Source organism: Peromyscus leucopus, chromosome 1 (assembly GCF_004664715.2).
Source record: "Peromyscus leucopus breed LL Stock chromosome 1, UCI_PerLeu_2.1, whole genome shotgun sequence".
Classification (NCBI taxonomy): Eukaryota; Metazoa; Chordata; class Mammalia; order Rodentia; family Cricetidae; genus Peromyscus; species Peromyscus leucopus.
Window position 1 is genome coordinate 65,608,102 of NC_051063.1, and position 23,386 is coordinate 65,631,487.

Below are 23,386 nucleotides of genomic sequence, written 5' to 3' on the forward strand. Positions count from 1 at the left end.
TCCCGTCGCTGGCGCCCGCAGGTTCGGGAGCTAGGGGCACAGAGTGGGTCAACCGCGGGCAGCAGCGGTAGGCTCCACACCTACGCCAGCCGCACCAAAGCCTGGCGGTTGGTTCTCCACGCCACGCCCACCTCAGGGCCCGCCCATGCCGTGCCCACTTTAGCCCGGCTTCAGGCCCCTCCCCTAGCGCCTCTGCAAGGCACGCACCTCGGAGTCCCAACGCTCCGGCATCAGACCTCGCCCCAAGCCTCTCCCCTACCCGCGCACGTCCTCGTCCCAATTGCTCGAGCCTCAGGCCCCGCCCCCAGCCCCCTCGGTTCCGGAGCTTAAAAAACAGCCGCCCTCCAGCGCACTCCGGCCCCAGGCCCCGCCCCTTGCCCACCCAGGCCCCGCCCCGCGCACGCGCCGCACGTGCCGCACGCGCCCCGCGTTCCTCCTCCACCTGCAAGCCCCGCCCCCCAGCCAATGGGCGCCGCCGCCGCGTGCGTCCTGCCCCGCCCCGCCCCTTGTCCCTCAGCCCCGCGTCGCCTGGCCTCAGAGCTGAGCAGGCTGCGGGTGGCCCTCGTAGCTCTCGGTGACCGCCGCTGAGGCCTGCCCTGCCGCAGTTGGGCTCGGGCTCTTTTGCCGAGCCACCATGTCGCAGAGCGGGGAGGAGAACCTGCAGGGTGAGGCTCTGGGCCGAGGGGGACCGCGGGGGCGGCAGGGTCGCGGGGCCGGGGTGCGGTGGCATGGAGGCCGCGATGCTGTGAGGTGCGGCCGGGGCTGGGCGATGAGCCTCGGTGCATCTTACAGACAGTCCCTTTACAGTCAGGCCGGGCCGAATCTTTCGTGGTCTGTTGTTCACACTGTCAGTTGTTCTGTGTCTTTCCATCTCTTTCGGTCAGGCAAGCCTCGAACTCCCTGCGATCCCCTTTCTTCAGCTTCCTGAGTCAAGCTCACTTTATTACAGGCCTTCCGCTACCCCTACGCCTGGTTCAACATTGTTTAAGGGAGCCAGAGGTTTCAGGTTGAATTTTCAGTGCTTTGATTGAACCCATCAGTATTTATGGTCATGGTGCCTCTCACTTTTCCTACTTGGTACCGGCTATGGAACCAGGTCTGGATGTGCGAGGTAAGAGCTCAACCACCGAGCAACACTACCTGTCTTCATTTTATGCTTTAAAGACATAGTGGCTTTGAACTTGGAACCCTCCTGCCTCAGCCTCTGGAGTAGCTGGGATGAACAGTTCGCGCCCACCCCCATCTTTAGCCCTGGCTTGCTTTGTCATCTCTTCCTAATGGAAGAGGAGGATCTGAGGCTTCAGACCACTGTTACCTCTTAGAGTTAAAAGATTGTTATCTTGCCAGGCGGTGGTGTGGTGGCGCACACCTTTAATCCCAGCACGCAGGAGGCAGAGGCACGCGGATCTCTGAGTTTGAGGCCAGCCTGGTTTACAGAGCGAGAGTTCCAGGACAGCCCGGGCTATACGGAGAAACCTGGAGGTGGACGGGCCGGGGTCGGGGTCGGGGGACAAGACAGAGAGAGACAGTAGGGCTGGGGTGCAGCTCAGCGTGGAAGAGCCACAAACAACACAAAAGTGGGGTAAAGTGCTTATAATTCTGCTCAGTAGGCTCACTGTAAGCGATGAAGTGATCTGTAGATTTAGAAGATGGAAGCTAGGCTGGGTGTGGTGAGACATCTGAAATCCCATTATGGGGAGGGTGAATCTTAGTCTTGACAAATTCAAGGTTAGGCTGGACTACACAGCAATACCCTGTCTCACAAACAAACAACAAAAAGGCTCTCTTGGCACGCAGCCTTTACCAGACTAACAGCACTGAGCAGACAGCTGTTAGCTTTGCAAGGCCACCCTAGAGTGGTGTGTGCCATCACACATTTCTGAGAGCCACCTGGTGGGTCTGAGTTAAGAGCTCAGCCTTAATCCTAAAGGACCCAAGAACTGGAGGAGGATCCTGTTGACCTTTGTATTCTCTGAAGCAAGAGTTCACTAAGTAAAATGAGCATGTAAATAAACATGAGAGAGCCATCTAAACCTTTAAAGTGAGTACTTTAACTTTTTTTTCTAAGATAGGGTCTCACTATTCCTGAATTGTCAGAACTCTGCCTCCCTAGTACTGGGATTAAAGGCATGTGCTACCATACCCAACTTAGTGTGAAGATTTGTTTTCTATTTTTGAGACATGGTTTGTGTAGCTCTGGGTGTCTGAGAACTTGTTGTGTAGACGAGGCTGTGTCAGACATCTACCTGTCTCTGTCTACTGGAGTGCTGGAATCAAATCGTACAACATCATGCTAGGTTGTGTTAAGAATTTTTAAAAAGCATTTATTAAGATTTAGTGATCTGCATTTATTACTCTAAATAAGATTTTAGTACACCAGTTTAACCAGCCTAATATATTCTAGAATCTGTATTTTAAAACTACAACCACATTAGAAAAAAAATCTTGTAATTCAGGTTTTACTTATTCCTTAACTTCGAACAGTGGCAGTTTCTCCTTTGATAGACTGTCTTTTCTCTTAAAAATGAAATCAAGGGATGTTTTATAACATTTGCTGTAAAGTCATGTTTGTAGTTATTGAGATTTTATTTCTAACACTGTTACTTAGGTTTCATCTCTGGAAGTTTCTGGGTACTCCTGAGAGGTCTCAGTTACCTTCTAATTCCTTGACATACACTTTAGACTGCTGAGTCACTGGCAAAGCGAGGCTGTCATTTGTCATTTCAGGGGTTAAGATGATTTTTGTTTTTCTGCTTTGCTTATTCTATAAAAAGATGGTTACCGTGTGGAAACTCACGCTAAGGATTTGGGCCATTGTTTGGGGTGTACGTGCAGCCCGGCACTGGCTCACCGTCTAGCCGGGGTAGGAGGGGTCATTTGAGTCACATGGCGTATCTCAGCTGCCCTATGAAATGTGAATCCCAGCTTGGAGTCTGAGCTCCTCTGCCCGCCTGTTCTGCTCACTTCTTGTTTACTTCTGAGGCTGAGAGCTGTGGAAGCCTTGTTGGTAGGTGGGACAGCAAATATTCCCCTTAGCAACCTCTGGGACTAGTTTTTCTGAAGGTGTTACCCACAAAATGGATTGATTCTGTTCCTTTTAACCTCTTGTCCATCTTACTGAAAGGCGTTTAAAAGCAGGGCTGGCTTTTTCCTCTTTGTATGACTTCTGGCATGCAGGAGGGGACATAAGCTTCGTGATACTTCTGTGCTTTATCTGCTACCTCTCCCTGAAAGGCCCACTATTATAGACTCTGTAACGTCTTCACTCAGCTGCCCTGTCTGCAACTGGTTCTGATAAGTGATTCTGTGATTACAGGCAGACTCAGGCAGGGTTGTATGACGAGAAAAACATTAGACTGAAGAGGTTCCTCCTAGGCTGTAGATGAATTCACCCCTGCAAATAGTCATACTGAGATCCAGAGGTTAAGTGAAAATAGGGATGACTACTTGAATTAAGGACATGCCACAGATTGCTTAGTACCAGAGGGAAACCTGGGGGCACCTGACTCAGGATGCATTAGACAGGCACCACCTGGCAATAGGCAGAGAGACAAGTTCACTAGTTAGTCTTAGAAGCCAGTAGCTTAACCGGACATGATGTAAGCCTGTAATCCCAGCATTGGGAGATGGAGGGAGGAAGATCAGGAGTTTAAAGCCAGCCTGGCTACACGAAGCATGGTCAATAAAACAAGTGTGTGTGACAGAAAAGGAAGCCAGTAGCCTGGATTGTCTACCAGGCAGATTCTGTTCAGAATCATTTGCCAGCCTAGTCTCTTGTTCCCCTCCTAAGTCAAGTGTTGAGACAGCAAAAGTCACTTCTGGAGAAGACTTGTGTGATTTGGGAGCATTGCTTCCCCCAGACTTGGTGCTCCCTTGCTTGGCTTTCTTGGAATGCTATAGTACTTGCATCATTCTCCTCTGGCATTATATTTCTGTTTCGAGGTTGTGTGCCTGCCTGCTCCTCTCTGAGGACCTCTAGCTCTGGTTGGATGTTGTCTCTGCTTGAGCTTGTCAGCATATTTGCTTGAATCTCTAAGTCTGTTTACAAGTTGGGCTCAGTTTCTGGAAAACCATGGATTGAGTCCAGCTACTCCCAGGAAGTAGGGTGGCCTTGAGAATAGGGACCCTGTGTTTCCTCCACATGGGGGTCTGTTGGCTGTAGTTATTGTTAGGCATTGACAATCTATAATTTTGCCTTGGGATATAGAGGGTAGTACACAGAGGGGATTACCTTCCCTGGATTGTCATTATATAAGCAGCCTGGAAGGCAGGCGGGTAGAGCAGCCCTGTAATTTCAGTACTCTAGTGGCTGACTAAAGTAGAGATAGCTTTTTTATTTAATTTTTTTTTGAGATGGTCTTGTATCCCAGGCTGGCCTTGAACTTAGTAAGTAAGTAGCCAAGGGTAACTTTAAACTTTTATTCTTCGCTCCACTTCTAGAGCACTAGGATTGCAGGCACGTGCCAATACACCATTTATGTGGTGCCATAAAGCGACAGCTGTAAGTAAGCATGCTTTTTAAGTACTCTAGTCAGCTGAACTATACACTCAAGGAGGATCCTAACTTGGATGGCTGACCTAGTTTCACTTCTGACCAAAAACAGTTAGGAGAGGAAGGGTTAATTTGGCTTACTCTCCATTATTGAGGAAGTTGAGGGATCAGCTCAATGAAGCTAGTTACATCATATCCACAGTCAGGAGTGGAGAGGATTTGAGTGGACCCATGTTACCTGCTTGCTAGTTTTCTATTTAGCTTTCTCTGACTTTTGAACTGTTCAGGACCCCTTGACGAGGGGCTGGATTGTCTTATATCAATTAAGACAAGTGTTCCCTGGATAGACCCATAGGCCAACCTGATCTAAATAATTCCTCAGTTAGACTCACTTCCTATGTATGAGGTTGGCCAGATAACTTAGCAGGTAAAGGTACTTGCTGTCAAACCTGTTGATCTGATTTTGGTCCCTAGAAACCCACATAGTAGAAGGAAAGAACCAGTTCCTGCAAGTTCAAATAAAATACTTTAAAAAGCCCTCTCCTCAGTTTCTAAGTTGTGTTAAGTTGACAAATTAAAACCAACTAACACAGTGGCCAGCCTGGTTTATATAGTGAGATTCTGTCTCCAAAACCAAATGATGGATTAGCGAGATTATAGCAGTTAAGAAGAGCACTTACTTGTTCACAGCCGCCAATAACTTCAGTTCCAGGGGAGCTGCTTCCTTGAGCACCAGGCACATACATGGTGCACTAACATACATGCAGGCAGACCACTCTTACACATAGAGTAAGAGCATTTTCTTCTTAGGGAACTTGAGTTCACCTCCCAGTGGCTCCCGAAGCAGGGAGATGTCAGTTGTACTTGCCTTGTGTCTTGGTGTGGTTCAGAGAGGGGGAGAAAGGGGTGGAAAATGGAGATGAGGGCTTTGGGCCAGCAGCACTGCTCTCTTTCTGTGTTGACTGAGGAAATTGTTTGTTAAAAAGCAATCCTGGCTGGGTGGTGGTGGCATGGGCCTATAATCCCAGCAGAGGAGGCAGAACTCAGTGAGTTGGAGGCCAGCCTGGGCTACAGAGCAAGTTCTAGGACAGGCTCCAAAGCTGCAGAGAAACCTTGTCTCAAAAAACCAAAAATGTTGTTAGGAAACAATCCTGTGCTCTTTTCCTTTTAAAAACGCTTTAAATTTTATTTATTTATTTATTTTCTTGCTTATATAGCCCAGGCTGGCCTTAAACTTGCCCTCAACTTCCAAGTGTTCTATTAGTATTATAGCTGCATACCCAATCTTTCCTGTTTAAAAAGATGGATGAATAACTGCAGGGTGTATGTAAATGAATAGTCTTCTCTGTTTTCCAGGACTTACACTTCCTATCCAGTCACAGGTTAATGATAAAACTCATTCCTTAGTAAATCATTCCCGGAGATGGAGCTTTTGGACCCAGGCTTTTGCAGCAGATCATTCTAAATGGGATTTTTTTTCCCCCTCGAAGGTGCTGGGCCTCCTGATGATTTTTGAAAGCACTGCAAGACATGAATCTGTCTCTTTGACAGTCGTCCAGTGCTACCAGTGTGAGGACTGCAGGACCAGTGCTCTGCTGCACTGTGATGAGCCCGAGTGAAAGGTCTTGTTCGGGGAACTGGCTTCCTCACAGACAGCAAAGGACTGGAGCTTGGGCTTGCTAGCTCCCACAACTGTGACACAACTGTGAGAAATGACTCCTGTGTAAGTCTCTGTGGAGTCTGTTACAATGGTCTAGACCAGGACAGAGACAGGGGCTCCCTGCATTGTCAGTTACCCCTGGTGCAGTAACTGCACACACATCTGGCTGTTGGCTCAGTTCCTCTTACAAGCTCCTAAACTTGTGGGATTCCTGAGTACCTGGTTTTTGTTTTTATATTTGGAGATAGGTCTTCCATTATGCACCAGCCTGGCCTGAACTCCTGGTACTCCCAGTGCTGAGACTGACATGAAACAAATCTCTTAGCTAGGGGGAATTTATTTGATCCTGTTACTCAGGTCCATTTTGTAAGGAGCCCCTAAGATTATGCTAGTGAGATGACTTACTGGGGACCCAGAATAGCTAGCCTCAGGCTACAGTTTGGTCACTAATAAGTTATCAGAGCGTGGAAATTTAGGGCCACCAGGGAGGGAGGGAGCTGGTGGATGGGCTGTTTAAAATATAAGAAACTGCCACTACAGCCCAGCTTTGAGCCAGAGCTCAAAGCTGTTCATGGAGCTTTGGAGTTGGCAACAGGAAGATGGTGTTCCCTGCCCTGTGTGTGTGTTTCATCTGGCTGCTTCTGAACTGTATCACAAACTAAGCAACATATTTTCTTGGGTTCTGAGCTCTAGCAAAGTATTAAATCTGAGGGGTCTGTGGGGATCCTGAATGAGTCTTTTTGTTTTTGTTTTTTAAATTTGTAATTTACTGAGCAGCAGTGTAGATGGCCTGTACTCTACTTGTGACTGGTGTCTGATATGCGGCATCCTTGTGGGTTTCAGCCTTTAATTTATGGGACTGGATACTAATTTTAGGAGATACTGTCAGAATAGTATTAAGTCCTTGGACTCCTGATTGAAAAAGTCTATATTTGCCATCAGGGGTGGGTGAAAAAGTCTATATTTGCCATCAGGGGTGGGTGCTAACATTTATGTTAGATACCAGAAAAGGTTTGGATAACATTAAGCTTCATCAAATAAATTGGGACAGGCTCAAATTCTGAATACTAGATTGACCTAAACAAAAGGAACTGCCCATAGCTGAAGCTATGTACCCTTCAGTAGACTAGGTTTAGGAGCTTACACTGTAGTCCAGGATGGCTTTGAACTCAGAGTAACATTCCTGCCTTAGTGACTCAGAACTACAGGGGATCTGGGTATGAGCCACCATCCCTGGCTTCTGAGTGTCATCAGTCAGTGAAGGGAGGAAGGCCAGCAAATAACGTTAGAGAGTCTGGAATTGGAATGTGGGGATTTGCAGGTCTCAGAGGGCACTGGGGCCTCTGCCTTTGTGCAGCTGCTGAGAGGCTCTGGACTCTGCCCTTCTTCTGAGTTGGTGTTATGCTTCATGTGGGCTAGACCTGCTTCTCCACGAGGCAATCTGAGAGGCTAATGAGGAAAATTGTGTTTATTTTCAGTTTTGGGTTGTATGATTTGTTAGCTTACTGAGAGGCTGTTGATGGTATAAACTATAAATCCAGTTTATTTCTGGGCCTTTGATTATTTTTTTTTTCCTGATTGATGTGATATTTTCTACAACAAGTACACAGGCCAGGTTTCTGAGTGTTAAAACACCTCTTTTTGGTGTTCTGGAAAGTTGTATAGCTGTTCTTGCTCCCAGAGCACATGTATGTGTGTTTTGCTTTTGAGACTCTCACTGTGTACCTTTGGCTGGCCTGGAACTGGCTGGCCTCAAACTTGCAACAGTTTTGCTTCTTTCTCCTAAATTCTGGGATTGCAGGTATGCCCATCATGCCTGGTTTTTTAAGGGGGAGTTTGTTGGTTTTAGAGGTCACGTGTAGCACAGGGCGCAGGCTTCCTTAAACTGGTAGCTGAAGGTGGCCCTGAACTCTTAAGTCCTATCTTTTTTGGATTATAGGTGTGTGACATCATGCATAATTCCTTTTTCTTTTTGGAGATGTGTGTGTGGGGTGGTTTAGAAACAAAGTCTCAATGTAGACTAAGCTGGCCTTGAACTTGAAGTGACTCTTGCCTTTTCCCTTCCTCCCTTTTGGTATTGGAGATTGAAACTAGGGCCTCTTACAAGCTCTAATTCCCCAACTCAGTGAGTTGATTAGAAGTGGTTCCACTTCCTCCCTCCCTCCCTCCCTCCCTCCCATGGGGGTGTGTGTGTATGTGTGTATGTGTATGTGTATGTGTGTGTGTGTGTGTGTGTGTGTGTGTGTGTGTGTGAGAGAGAGAGAGAGAGAGAGAGAGAGAGAGAGAGAGAGAGAGAGAGAGACTCTGACTGACTGAGTTTCTCTGTTTAACAGTCCTAGCTGTCCTGAAACTCGATTTGTAGACCAGGCTGGATTTAAACTCACAGAGATCCTCCTGCCTCTATTACCTGAGTGCTGGGATTAAAGGTGTGCCCCCACCACTGCCTGGCCCATTTTTTGTTTTTCTAAGGTAGGGACTGTATATAGTCCTGGCTGTCCTTGAACTTGATGGGTAGACTAGGCTGGCCTCAAACAGATCCTCCTATCTCTGCCTCTCGAGTGTTAGAATTAAAGTCATGGACCACCATGCCCAGCCTACCTCTTATCTATTAAATGATTTTCTTTTTTGTTATTGCCTTGTGTGCATGCATGTGTTCTTGCAACAGGCACCTTTACCCACTGAACCATTTTAATGGCTCAACAAAAGATTTTCTATAAACAAATGGACCTGTGAATCAAAATAGAGAAATCAGCCTGGGCCCAGAATGAGGCCCACACTTAAACATACACTCAGATTCTGCCAAAGACAGACCAGGGGCCAGCAAGATAGAAGGGGCCTGCTGTCAAGCCTGACAACCTGAGTTCAATCCCCAGGGCCCAAATGATAGAAAGAGAGAACCCAACTGTTGCAGGTTGTTCTCTGACCTCCATTTGTATACCATGCACAGGTGCCCACATATTGATACACAAACACTAAATAAACAGAAAGCAAGCAAGCACTATAGGGTGGGAAGCAGAGGCAGGTCTGCAATAAAAGACGCCCCTGTTGCCAAACATAGCATTCAAATCCAGGAGCATGAAAGTCAGACCAGTAATCAAGTGTTGGCACAGTGTGAAGTAGCACAAACTCATGCTGTGATTACGGACGTGCTGGTTCAGCTGTGTCAGAAAGTAGTTTGTTAGCATTAATCTGTTAAAACACTGCATTTCACCCAGTAACCCCATTCATTAGATACATAGTAAAAATGACTATACAGTTACAGGTGGGAGTGTGTGTGTGTGTGTGTGTGTGTGTGTGTGTATGTATGTATGTATGTGTGTGTACATATACACACACATAATTTATTTTTTAAAGATGTATGGTGATATTTTATTTGTGCTGAAATGTGATTTTATTTGTATGTTAATAAATAAAATTGCCTGGGGATCAGAGCTAAGAGCAAGCTATTTAGCAGTGGCGGCGGCGGCGGCGGCGGCGGCGGCGGACACCCTTAATCCAATCACATGGCAGGCAGAGTCTCTGTGTGTTCAAGGACACAGCCAAGTGGTAACCCGAACTATAGAGACCTGGAGGTCTGTAGAGACACAGTGATGAGGAAGTCATGTGGTTGGGTTTAGAACCAATGAGAAGGCAGAACAGAAAGGCAATAAAAAGACAGGACACAGGAAGAAGGTCTCTCTCAGGGGAAGGACAGCAGCGAGTGGACTGGGAAGATAAGGTGGTCTTAGCTCTTGGCTACTGCTCGATCTCTGGGCTTTTAACTTTTTATTTGGCTCTGTGTTTCTTATTTAATAAGACTGTTTAGAATTACATCTCTAAAGATAGGGGTCTTTGTAGCACAAACTGATCTCAAGCTTGGCAGTCCTGCCTTAGCCTTGCTGAATATTTAAATGTGTACCACCATGTCCTGCTGAAAAATATGCACATGCACACACACAAACATTTGGCAGTACTGGGCCTTCCTTATGATTTCAAGGCAAGTACACTGTCACTGAGCGACAGCACTAGCCCTTGTTTTTTTATGGCGAGACAGGGTTTCTCTGTGTAGCTTTGGAGCCTTTCCTGGATCTCGCTCTGTAGACCAGGCTGGCCTCAAACTCACAGAGATCTGCCTGGCTCTGCCTCCTGAGTGCTGGGGTTAAAGGCGTGTGCCACCACTGCCTGTCTTAAAATATTGTTTATAGATGCACTTAGCAGCCCAAACTGGAAGCAAGCCACTGATGTAACAGTACAAAGTGTTCTTTTATTTTTGTGGTGTTGGAGAACCAAACTGTACCCCTGGACTTCCATTTTTAATGTGTGTTATGCTATACTTCTATAGTGTAAAAGATTTGTGTAAGTGAATACTTGAAAGGTAGATCCCTCTAGTGAGTGAAATGTAACCAGAAATTAACTTCTGTTTCAAAACTCGCTAATCTGATTTCTGGTATAAATGCAGACCAACAGTCATAAATGTGAATTTCACAGAGCCTCAGGGCCATATGACCCTGGAATGTGAAAATAGTTTAAGTCTTTGGTAAGACATGTTGACCCATGACTGTAACCCACCTCACAGAAGGGGCCAGACCTCCAGTTCTTTTGCCAGCCTAAACAAGACCCCCATCTTGGTCCCTGGTAAAGCAACAGGTTTGTAGAATACCTGCATGGAATAAAGGAATGTCAAGATACAGTGCAGTGTCTCAGCCTCAGGAACCTTGCCTACTGGACCTAAGGAGACCAGCAGACCAGAAATGCAAGTGTCTAAAGTGGGATTCAAGTAGGGCCTAGAGTGATGGCTCATCATGTGCCACCTTTGGGATTTCCTGGGAATGTGAGTGGGCAATGCATGCTCATTCTCTCACCCCCCCCCCCCCTTTTTTCTCTTTCTTTCTTGTTTTGGAAACAAGGTCTTACTATGTAGTCCTGGCTGGCCTTGAACTCAAGAGTATCTGGACTAAAGTATACATCATCAAGTCCCATGAGTGGGCAGATTTCTAACTGCTTTTTTTGTTGTCTTCAGGTTCCTGGGTAGAATTGCACTTCAGCAATGGGAATGGGAGCAGTGTTCCAGCCTCCGTCTCTATTTATAATGGTGACATGGAAAAAATACTGCTGGATGCCCAGCATGAATCTGGACGAAGTAGCTCCAAGAGTTCTCACTGTGACAGGTAGGTTTTCTGGATGTCTCTTACAGTGTTGATATTCCTAGCAGATGAATAATCACAGTTGTGCATGCTTTTGTGGGTGGGCCTCCAGGTCTAAGGCCACATTTGGAAGTAACTTCAGCGGCAATTCTGGTACAAGGAACCCTGGAGTCTGCTGGGAGGGAGTGATCTGGGGCTCAGTCTGGAGGGGACATATTAAACCTAGGGACAAATAACAAAGTCCATTAATATACGCCCCCCCATCTGTTCACTGTGAATACTGACTCTGAGCAGTTTCCTTCATGCCCCCCAGCTGGCTTGTTTCCTAGGTAGCACTACTAGGGCTTGAATCCAAGGTATGTGTCTGAGAGTCAGTGATCGAAGGTCAGATGCTTCTGAGGGCTATGCAACAGATCATGCAGAAGGGTGGAGCTTCCCTCAGAGCTGTCTAGCTGGTTCCTGTATGTTCATTTGAAAAGACTGAGGAATTGTTTGGCCTGGTCTGGTATTAGGCAGAAGGGAAGAGGCATGCTATTGAGGGCCCTCTCCATCCCCTTTATTGAGGTCCTGCTTGGAATTTATGCTTTTTATGACAGAATTAACATGCTGCTCTGTTTTGTCCATTTCCTAATCAAGCCCACCTCGCTCCCAGACACCACAAGATACCAACAGAGCTGAAATAGACACCCACAGCTTTGGAGAGAAAAACAGCACTCTGGTAAGCCATAGAGAGGAGGATGCTATAAGGTTTAGCACATCATCAGTCTGGTGACTTTTGCATAATATCTCTGACACACACACACACACACACACACACACACACACACACACACACACACACCACTACCTTTGCTTCCCCCTTAGTTTTTGAGAAAGGGTCTCTCATTGAACATGGAGTTTACCAGTTTGGTTAGACAAGCTGGCAAGTGAGCCCTGGTGATACTCCTACCTCTGCCTCCCAGGGCTGAGATTACAGAACTGTTCCACTGTGCCTGTCATTTTACAGGAGTGTTGGAGATCTGTGTTTTTCAAGTTTTATTTATGCATATATGTGTGTCTGTGTGAGAGAACGCTATATATATGCAGGTGTCCAAGGAGTCCAGAAGAGGATATTAGATCCTCTGGACATGAAGTTATTGACAGCTATAAGCTGCCTGGTGTGGGTGGTGGGAACCAAATTCAAGACCTATGCATGAACAGCAGCATTATTATTATTATTATTTTTTTTTTTGGTTGTTGTTTTTTGAGACAGGGTTTCTCTGTAGTTTTGGTGCCTGTCCTGGCTCTCGCTCTGTAGACCAGGCTGGCCTCGAACTCACAGAGATCCGCCTGGGTCTGCCTCCTGAGTGCTGGGGTTAAAGGCGTGCACCACCACTGTCCAGCACCACCACTGTCCAGCACCACCACTGTCCAGCACCACCACTGTCCAGCACCACCACTGTCCAGCACCACCACTGTCCAGCACCACCACTGTCCAGCACCACCACTGTCCAGCACCACCCCTGTCCAGCTTTAATAGAGTTTTTAAAAAATTATTTTAAATTGTGTGTGTCTATGTCTGTATGGTATGTGCACATGACTGCAGGTGTCCAGAAGCCAAAGGAACTGGAATTATGGGCAGGAGTCAGCCATCTGGTCTGGGTGCTGCTGGGAACCGAATTTGGGTCCTCTGGAAGATGAGCAAGTACTCTTAACCACTGGGCCATCTTCCTAGCCCCACACAGCTTATATTTTTAAAACCGTCTTTTAAAAATTAGTTAATTTATTGGGAAATCCACTTTGCTAGTGCTGAACTGGTTATAGGTGTGTACAGCTACACTTGGCTTTTGTAGTGAGTGTGGGACTAGAACCTGGGACCTTGTGCATGCTGGGCAAGCATTCTGCAAACTGAGCTACATCCCAGTCCATGAACTCACTTTTCTAATATTAACAGAAACTTAAATGAGCTTTATATACGATGTCCCTAGCATTATTGTAGATAGAACCTTAGTCAGTGTTCTATTTTCGTGAAGAGACACCATGACCACAGTAACTTTTTATAAAAGACAGCATTTAATTTGGGCTTGCTTATAGTTTCAGAGGTTTAGTCCATTCTCATTATGGCAGGAAGCAGTCATGGTGCTGGAGAAGTAGCTGAAAGTTCTACATCTGGATCTGTAAGCAGCAGGAAGAGGAAGAACTAGGGGCCTGGCCTGGGCTTTTGAAACTCACACCCACACCTAGTGACACACTTTCTCCAACAAGACCACACCTACTCCAACAAGACCACCTCTCCTAATTCCTCCCAAATAGTGGCATTCCTTGATGACTAGGCATTCAAACATGAGCCTGTTGGGGGAGGGGGGACATTCTTAATTAAACCACCACAGAACCTCAGAGTGAGACATGTAGATGGATTATTGCTTAAGCTGACTGTTCTTATCCATACCATTTCTATGTAGTAGTTTGAGGCAGTGGAATCTTGATCATTTTTATCTGGTAGTGCATAATGTTTAATATGGTGAAGATGAATAACATCTTTAATAGTTCAGCAGCTCTCTTAGGAAGCAAGGTCTCTACTAAAAGCATTGTTTCCTCCTGTGCCGATTTTTACCAGTATCCCATTACCAGAAACCGACTGTCTTTACTTCTAGCCTAGGCTTTCTTCGGGGAACTCTGTTTGGCCCCAATCTGGGCTCCAAAGGCTTTTGGAACTCACTCAACCTACAATATACTTGAGTGCATGTCCACTTTTGGAGCAGTCATATTTTTAAATTTTTGTATTATTTTAAATACCTTCCACCCCCACTTAAGTACTCAGAATTTTAAGAACACAAGAGAAAATTTCCTATTATCTCCTATTTTGAAGACCATCTTAATTAGTATTTTGTGCTGTTACATAATTTTTTAAATGTAGCTGAAATTGTAGTCTGCTTTTTCTCAAAATCATCTTTTAAACTAGCTTGTTATAATATTCCACTTACTTAGCCACACCTATTTGATTCATTTTAGAATGTTCTCATTTTCTTCTGCTAGAATAGGTTCTGGTGTTATCTAGGTCCTCATGACATTACAACAATGTTTCTAGTATTCTGAGGTGGAGCCTTTCCTACTCTATAGCTTAGGCTGTACTTCAACTTCCCCTAGCCCTAGCCCTCCCAAGTGCAGAGACAGAAAGCACGTGCCACTGAACCCTGTTGATGTGGTGTTGGAAATGGAACACCCAGGACTCTGTACATGGTAGGTAGATGCTTACCATGTTGCTAACTCAGCTACATCTCCAGTCCCTAAACCTACTACATTAGCAGATTGAGTAGGACTTGGACAAAGTGGGCGTGTCCATAAAGGACAGCTTGTGTGAGACAAGACTAGGTAACTGTACAGTGGGGGAAAGGGAATAACCAGATATTCTAGGGTCTTTTGGATACTGGATATGAATTGATGTTGATTCCAGGAGACCCCAAGAAACATTGTGCTAGTTAAAGTAGGTGTTTATGGTGGCAGTTAATGGATTTTTGGCTGAAGTTTGACTCAGAGTAGGTCCAGTGGTACCTAAGCTCATCCGGTGGTTATTTCCCCAGTCCCAGAATGTTTACTTAGGATAGGTATACTTAGAAGTTGGCAGAATTCTGCCGGGTGGTGGTGGCACACGCCTTTAATCCCAGCACTCGGGACGCAGAGACAGGCGGATGTCTGTGAGTTCGAGGCCAGCCTGGGCTACCAAGTGAGTTCCAGGAAAAGGCGCAGAGCTACACAGAGAAAACAAAACAAACAAACAAACAAAAACAAAACAAAACAAAAAAAAGAAGTTAGCAGAATTTTTTTTTTTAAGTTTTATTTAATTAATTAATTAATTATTGGGGTTTTCCCTGCACGTATGTCTTTATGAGTGTGTCAGATCCCCTGGAACTAGAGTTATATTCGTGAACTCTTGGCAGAATTCTTGCATTGGTTCCCTGACTTGTGGAGTGAGGGCTGTTATGGTTGGAAAGACAAATTGAAGGCCTTTCAAGTTGCCTCTGCCAGGGAAAATAGTGAATCAGAAGTGGACAGCTACAACATTACAACCCCTTTCTGAGACAACCCTGAAAGACAACGCCAGAGAAGGGAAATCTTTACAGTGGGCAAAAAAACTTTGGGCAGTATACATGGTCATACATTTTGTTTTGAAAGAGAAACGACCGTTCACTGAATTCATAGGCTGTAGCCAATGGATTGGCTGGATGGTCAGGAGTTTGGAGGACATCTCAGGAAGGAGTATGTGTTACAGATTTCTCCAGATGGGAAAAGGATGTGAAAACACTTATGTTCCATGTAAATGCTCATTGAAAGGTGACTTTAGCTGAAGAGGAGTTCAGTAATCAAGTAGATAGGATGACCCATTCTGTGGAGAGTCAGTCTCTTTCCAGAGCCATTCCTGTCATTGCCCAGTGGGCCCATGAACAAAGTGGCCAAGGTGGCAGAGATGGCGGTTATGTGTGGGCTCGGCAACATGAATTGCCACTCACCAAGGCTGACTGGCTACACCTTCTGCTGAGTGCCAGATCTGCCAACAGCAGAGACCAGCACTGAGCCCTAGACATGGATGGTACTGTCAGAGATCTAGTGGCAGGTTGACTACATGAACCACTTTCTCCATGGAAAGGACAACACTTTGGAGTAGATTTTTATTCTAGTCATGGATTTGCCTTTCTTTTTGCACATAATGCTTCTGCCAAAACCACCATCAGTGGGCTTACAGAATGCTTATCCACTACACAACATTGCTTCTGACCAAAAAATTCACTTCACAGCCAGACAATTGTGACAGTAGGCCCATGATCATGGAATCCACTGGCATTACCATGTTCCCCACCATCTGAAGCAGCTGTTCTGATAGATGGATTAACCTTCTGTAGACACAGGGCCAATTAGGTTTCAGCAGCCTGGAGGGCATGCAAGGTTCTCCAGAAGGTGGTATACCCTTTAAATCAGTGCCCAGTATATGGTACAGTTTCTTCTATAACCAGGATCCATGGATCCAAAAATCAAGGGTTGGAAAAGGGAGTAGTTCCACCCGTGATTACTCCTAGGGAGTTTTTTTCTTTTGTTCTGTGACCTTAAGTTCTGCTGGTCTAGAATTTTTTTTTTTTTTTTTTTTTTTTGCGTGATGGTGGTGGGTGGTTCTGCCAGGAGACACAGCAAACATTCCATTGAACTGGAAGCTTATTTTGTGATCCCCTTAAGCCAATAAAGGCAAAATTCCAAGGCTAAGAAAGGAATAAAAGTGTTGGGAAGGGTGATTGATCTAGATTAGCAGGGGGAAATTGGATTGCTTCTCCACCGTGGAGCTAAGAAACATGTCTAGGATGCAGGGGATCCTTTAGAGCTACTATGTCCTGTGATTGAAGTCAATAGGAAACTACAGCAGTTTAATCTAGGCAGGATGACAAAGGGCACAGACTCTTCAGGATTGAAGGTATGGGTCACATATCCCTTCCCCCCCAGGAAAAGAACCAAGATTCCCTGACATACTTGCTGAAGGTGGAGGAAATACAGAATGGGTAGTAGAGGAAGGTAGTTCTAAATTTCAGTTGCTAAGGCCATGTGACCAGTTGTAGAAATGAGGACTATAATTGACATGAATGTTTCTGTCATATTTTGTTAAAAATGTGTTTACAGATATTTGTTTCCTTTACTTGATTTAGTTATCATACAATGTAAGTTAAGAGAATGTCAGTGATTAACATATTTTAGTTTGAGATACTAAGAATGTCCCTCAAAGGACATTGCTACCTAAATGTCTAAATTTATAATGCATTTGCAGTTGTACATGGGATAGTTAATACCATATTAGGTGTAGTTATGGCCTGGTTATTGTTTTCATTTGGAAATTAAGCATGGCATAAGGAGATAGGATTGTGTGTTAAATCGAAAGGGGTGAAATTGTGATGACTATTCTTGGTTGTCAACTTGACATCTAGAATTAACTAAAAACCAAATGACTGGGCATAGCTGGGAGGGATTTTTTCTTAATTAAATCATTGGAAGTTGCAAGACCCACTTTGAAGTTGGAAGATAAACCTTTCATCTAGATCTTTGAGGTGGGAAGATCCACCTTTAATCTGGACCACACCTTCTCCTGGCAGTCTGTAGAAAGGCCTCAACAAGGACATAAGAGACTATGGGTACTCTTGGTGTGAATGTGGGAAGCTCACTTGTTTTATTAATACTTTTCCTTAGTCTGAGGAAGATTACATTGAGAGAAGAAGAGAAGTTGAAAGCATCTTGAAGAAAAACTCAGATTGGATATGGGATTGGTCAAGTCGGCCAGAAAATATCCCCCCCAAGTAAGTGTTTTCAGTATCATGGGCTCTTCCCTTCACAAGAGGACATACTGAATGGTAGTTTCTTTCCACCCAGGGAGTTCCTTTTTAAACACCCGAAGCGCACAACTACTCTCAGCATGAGAAACACAAGTGTTATGAAGAAGGGAGGCATTTTCTCAGCAGACTTTCTGAAGGTTTTTCTTCCTTCTCTGTTGCTGTCTCACCTGCTGGCCATTGGATTGGGGTAAGTGATGCTTCTGTGAGTGCTAGCAGGGTGGGCCTTGGCAATTGTAGACCCCAGAATAGATGTTCTTCTCATTGGTTATTGAGAGAGAGAAAGAGAGAGAGGATAGATAGATAGATAGATAGATAGATAGATAGATAGATAGATAGATTTGTAGACCCCAGAATAGATGTTCTTCTCATTGGTTATTGAGAGAGAGAAAGAGAGAGAGGATAGATAGATAGATAGATAGATAGATAGATAGATAGATAGATCGATCGATAGATCGATCATAGCTTGGTGTATTTTCACAAACTTACTTCCAAGTTGCTGTTATGTCAAGAAGTACAGAAACTGTGCTGTGAAAGGCCCTTGCCCCTATATCCAGCATGTCTTACACAGGAGTTCTCATGTCCAGCCTCTTTCTTGTGCCACCTCTATAGTGGGTGGATGGTTCTGTTGAATTCTTGGCAATAGTAGAATAAATAAGGCCTTCAGGTTTTCTGGTTTTGTATCAAGTTAGACTAAAATAGACCAGGGAATAGAGCTGTGGATTCTCTAGATGAGACCAGTGCTGAAGAGCCAGAGCAGGCTACCAAGGGGACACTAGGGACTGGGACAAATGGATTCCCAGTTGGCCTCACAAGGCTTCATTCTTCCTGTGTCTACCTCCTGAATGCTGGGATTATGGGCATGTGCCACCACACCCAATTTATATGACCCTGGGGTTAAACTCAGGGCTTCATACATGGTGGCTAAGCACTCTGCCAAGTGAACTACATCCCCAGCCCTTACTTTCTTTAGGCCTACTGCTACCCTCTCCTCTATCCACGTGGGGATGATTTTATAAGACCATATATAAAGACAGTGTGGTATGGCTTTGAGTTATCGGAATGGCCTGGATGGCACTGTGGGCTTCTGGCCTTGGTTAGTTGGGGATATGTTTTGGGTTGAAGGCTCTGTTGTCTGCTTATTTATTCTTAACCCCCAAGGCTGTTCGTGTGGTTTATGACACCTGGTCTGTTTCATGTTTGATCTGTTGGGATTTTGTGGGTCTCAGGTACATTCAATTCCAGTCCTCACTGCCCTTAACTCCTGTACTGCAGACCCACAGATGTATGGACCCTCCTATAGAAATGGCTTCCTGGGTGCCAGAGGCTCCTGAGCTTGCTGGGCTGGAATCCTACCTGCCTTCATCTCTTCCCCATGTGTAGTTCTCTCCTGGTACTTGGTCTCATGGTCAGGTGCATCCAATCACCTGGAACTTTTCTCAGAACTAACAAGTAGTAGGGTTCAGTGGCACTTGGGACGCAGAGGCGGGATCTCTGAATTCCAGGCCAGCCAGGGTTACTCACTGAGACCTTGTCTCAAAACACAAAAACAGAACAGAACCAGCAAGGCGTGTGGATTGGGTCTAGGAATCTACATGTTCAGTACCCAAGCTGAGTTTCTCTTCAGGAAATCATTTCTGCATCCAGCTCCTACCTACTGTCTCTGTCCTGCATCCTTCCCAGTCTCAGAACTTGATGGTGCCACCCTACCTAAGATCTCTTAGCAACTTTCAGTCTTTTGAGATGAAAAGCTCACTGCCCACAGTCTTTTTTCTCCCAACTCTGCACAGACCTGGCCAGCTGGAATTCTTTCCTGTCTCCTTTCCTAGACTTTCACTCCTCTCTACTTGACTGGGAAGGGAGGCTTCATTACTTATTCCTGGGTTGGGCTTTGATGTTAGTAGTGATGTGGATGTGAAGCCACCTCTCTTGGGGGGTACAGCTGTGTAGCTCATTTTGCACACCGAAGGAACTGCGAAGCTCTATAGTGATGACATTTGTGGTTGTTTTGTACTTTGTGTGTGTGTGTGGGCAGGGCAGTCCTGGGGTTTAAACCTGTGTGTTAAGGCCCTTATAAGTACTTTGTCATTGAGTTTCAATCCCTGTTGTTATATTATTAGTTTCTTTTTGTACTTTCAGTCTTTTGTGCCATTAGAATATAATTTAAAAAAAAAAAACAAAATTAAATTTTAATTTAAGAAAAATTAGACCAATATGAAATACATATTTGATGACTAAAACACTTGATAAAGATACAGATAATCATACTTTATTAAGTATAAGGTGGCTAGTTCCCTTCTGCAAGCTGTAATCACAGTGACCCTGCCCTGAGAATTGTGAGACCTGATTGATTGCCATTCCTTTTCTGTCTAGGATCTACATTGGAAGGCGTCTGACAACGTCCACTAGCACCTTTTGATGAAGAACTGGAGCTGACTTTTGTTCACACAGTGAGGATTCATGTCTGAGCTGTGACAGATAACTGAAGAACTAGCATGATCCTTGGGTGTCTGCACTACGTGTGTTTATTTGTTCTGTAAATGCAGTGTTCCTGATTTAGTTAGACAGAATAGACTAATATCATGACCTATAATTATACCTATGGGATCAATTAATGAGCATGTCAGACTGATACCTATTGTAGCATTTATTAGTAAATTTTCTTTGAATATTAGATATAAATAGTATAAATAATTTTAATATAGTAGCAATGGTGTATTTAAAAATGATCTATAATCATAATCCAGTTAAGACACTTTACACTTCAAAAGAATGAGTAAGTGATATTAAAATCATTAAAGGGTTTGTCCCAAAGGAATATTGTGGCCTTATAATCCTATTACATAGTAGAAAATACAAATGTAGTTAATTAAACAGGTGTGTCTGTAAAGACCTCTTACTATGTGAATTAAACAGCCAGGCGAAGCTAAAATTATCCACAAACCCCACTCTGCAGCCTCATTGTCTGCCATCACCGCCTTGGGTTGTCAGTTTTGTTGCTGGCACCTTCACCACTCTGCTGCATTTAATCCCATTGTTTGTAGTTAAATTTTGTGTGCTTTTAAAATCAGCTGTATTGTAAGCAAATCTGTCTTACTTTAAAAGACTGGAAATGAAAAGAAAATACATCTTTGCCAAATCCTTTGGAGATTACTGGATTTGCATATGGGTTAATCAGTATCCAGAGCTTCTGTTAATTCAGGCATATTGTCAGTCTTCCTCTTTTCCATAGCATGTTTTTGAAAGGCTGCCTCCTTGACATGCTGTATATATCCATATAAATAAAAACATGTACTTGTTTCATTGTCCCACACTTAACTCAGGTGAGTTCAATAAAAGTAACATTTTAACAGTCTTTTGTTTATATTTAAATGATTACTGGAAATGGCTTTCATTTGGAGAAAGATGGTGGGATGGTATCTCTTTTTTTGAAATAGTATTACTGTGTAGCTCTGGATGACCTGGAACTCAGAGATCTGCCTGCCTCTGCTTCCCAAGTGCTAGAATTAAAGGCAAGCAGCATCACGCTTGACTCCTGAATATTTTATTTTTATTTAAATGGTACACTAGCATATGAGTGCAGTGCCCTTTGAGGCCAGAGAGGGCACTGGATTCCCTGGAGCTGGAGGTGGTTGTGAGTCACCCTCTAGGGTGCTGGAAACTGAATCATCTCTCCTGCGGCACCCTCCTACTGCCTTTCTTTTTCTTTTCTTTTTAACCCATAGTTGCAAAAGGGCAGTTTTTTCATGCTTCAGCCTTCAGGCAGAATGTCAGAAATATACTTCCAAATGGCTTTAGTGAAAAGATTTTTTCTTTGCGATAGGAACTCTTTCTTTATATAGACCAGGCTGGTCTTGAACTCAAGAGAACTCTGCCTTCTGAGTGCTAGGATTAGTGGTGTGAGCTACCTTGCCCTGCACACCTTTATGCTTCTAGTCTAGGTATGTATGTTTGTTTTGTGAGAAAGTTACTAAGTAATCTAGAATCATTCTGCCTCTGGGATCACAGGCTTGTCCCACCACAACCAGACTGCTTATATAAAAAAATGACTGCCTGGGGGATTGAGAGCTGGCTCAGTGGTTGAGAGCACTGGCTGCTCTTTCTGAGAACCCGGGCTTCATTTCCAGCACCCACATGGGTGGTTCACAACCATGTGTAACTCCAGTCCTAGGTCTGATGCCCCTTTTCTAGCCTTTGCAGGCACCAGACACAGAAGTCTTACACAGATATGTATGCAGGCAAAACACTCATCCATTTAAACATAACTACTACTGTTCAGTTACTGAATAACAAATTTGAAATGTAGCAAAATCCAATTGTTTTGACTCAAAACTGCTTTGGCCACTAATTAATGCGGTTGATGATGCAGAACTATACTGACTTGCAGGTTTGAGCTAACAGTGTAGAATGTGACATGGCAGAAGTGCAGATGGTTACAACTGTGGAGAAGACCTGGGCAGTACCTTAAAACCCAGGGCAGGCTGGAGGGATGTTCAGTGGTTAAGAAGAGCACTGGTGTAGAACTCTAGCTAGGAGATCTAACACCTTGGATCTTCATGCATGTGGTATATTTCAAAGATCTGGAAAGAAAAAAAAGAAAAAAGAAAAAACAACAAAAACCCCATCAAGAAGCCAACATAAGCACTTTGTTTTGAATTGTCAGAACTTTCCCCTGAAGACCTTAAGAATTGCAAAATAAGCTCATGCCTCCCTCTAATTCACAGCACTCTACACTGTGAGCTGAGGCAGAAGGACCACAACATTGAGGCCAGTCTGGCGTAGCAGGCCTTTTGGGACCACCAGACCCCAAATTATGACACAGAGACTTATTAGTTATGAATGCTTAGCTTTATCTTATGCTTGTCCCACTAGCTCTTATGACTTAATTTAACCTGTTTTTCTTCATCTATGTTTTGCCTCGGGGCTTTTTACCTTTCGTTTTCTATGTCCTACTTTCCTGCTTCCTCCATGTCTGGCTGGCCCCTGGCTCTCCCTCTCCTTTGAGCCTAGATTCCCCTTACTTATTCTCTCTGCCAGCCCCGCCTATCCTTCTACTGTCTGGCTATTGGCCATTCAGCTTTTTTTTTTTTTTTTTTTTTTTTTTTTTTGGTTTTTCGAGACAGGGTTTCTCTGTGTAGCTTTGCGCCTTTCCTGGATCTCGCTTTGGAGACCAGGCTGGCCTCGAACTCACAGAGATCCGCTTGGCTCTGCCTCCCGAGTGCTGGGATTAAAGGCGTACGCCACCACTGCCCGGCGGCCATTCAGCTTTTTATTAGACCAGTCAGATACCTTAGGCAAGGTGAAACAGCAACACATCTTCACATAGTTAAACAAATGCAACACACCTTTACATAGTTAATATTCTCCTACGGTCTGGTCTACATAGGAAAGTGCTATTAAACAGGTTCAAAATAAAAAAGCACAAGAATATGAACATATTTAAGCCTCTGAGGTACCTGTGCAGGATGAAAAGGCTGGTTCACAAAGCCATGGCACAAGGAGCATGCTGCTAAGATAGAAGGAACTGATGGATTCCTGCGACATAGCAAATAGAACATGAAAAATGCAAGCAAAACATGACTGTTAAAAGGGTGCTGAAGATGAAGGTTTGATCTCGGAAATCTGATGGTTCTAAAGCAGGTCTACTCTGTAGTTTCTGATGGGTGTGTATGCTCCCTCCCCTGGAACTCTGGAAAAGTTGATGGGTAGGACAAAGACAAAGTGATGTAGCCTAGTTCCTGGGTCCATCCAGATTTAATGCAGGCAGCTG

The 23,386-nt window shown here is 44.6% G+C and overlaps 1 protein-coding gene across 1 annotated transcript; it reads left to right on the forward strand.

Annotated features, from left to right (window-relative positions):
* The first annotated feature begins 513 nt into the window (after window positions 1–513).
* Window positions 514–20,971, forward strand: Bnip3 (BCL2 interacting protein 3). The gene is made up of 6 exons (XM_028869294.2): window positions 514–665; window positions 11,152–11,299; window positions 11,912–11,993; window positions 17,477–17,583; window positions 17,657–17,806; window positions 19,990–20,971. Exons 1-6 carry the CDS (start codon window positions 635–637, stop codon window positions 20,033–20,035), a joined length of 564 nt encoding a protein of 187 aa, XP_028725127.1. The 5' UTR covers window positions 514–634; the 3' UTR covers window positions 20,036–20,971.
* Window positions 20,972–23,386: the final 2,415 nt, after the last annotated feature.

Coding starts and splice junctions, on each gene's coding strand:
- Bnip3 (XM_028869294.2), top strand. CDS start 635: ATGTCGCAGAGCGGGGAGGAGAACCTGCAGG. Junction 17,584..17,656: donor CCAGAAAATATCCCCCCCAA/GTAAGTGTTTTC, acceptor CTTTCCACCCAG/GGAGTTCCTTTTTAAACACC. Junction 17,807..19,989: donor CTGCTGGCCATTGGATTGGG/GTAAGTGATGCT, acceptor TTTTCTGTCTAG/GATCTACATTGGAAGGCGTC.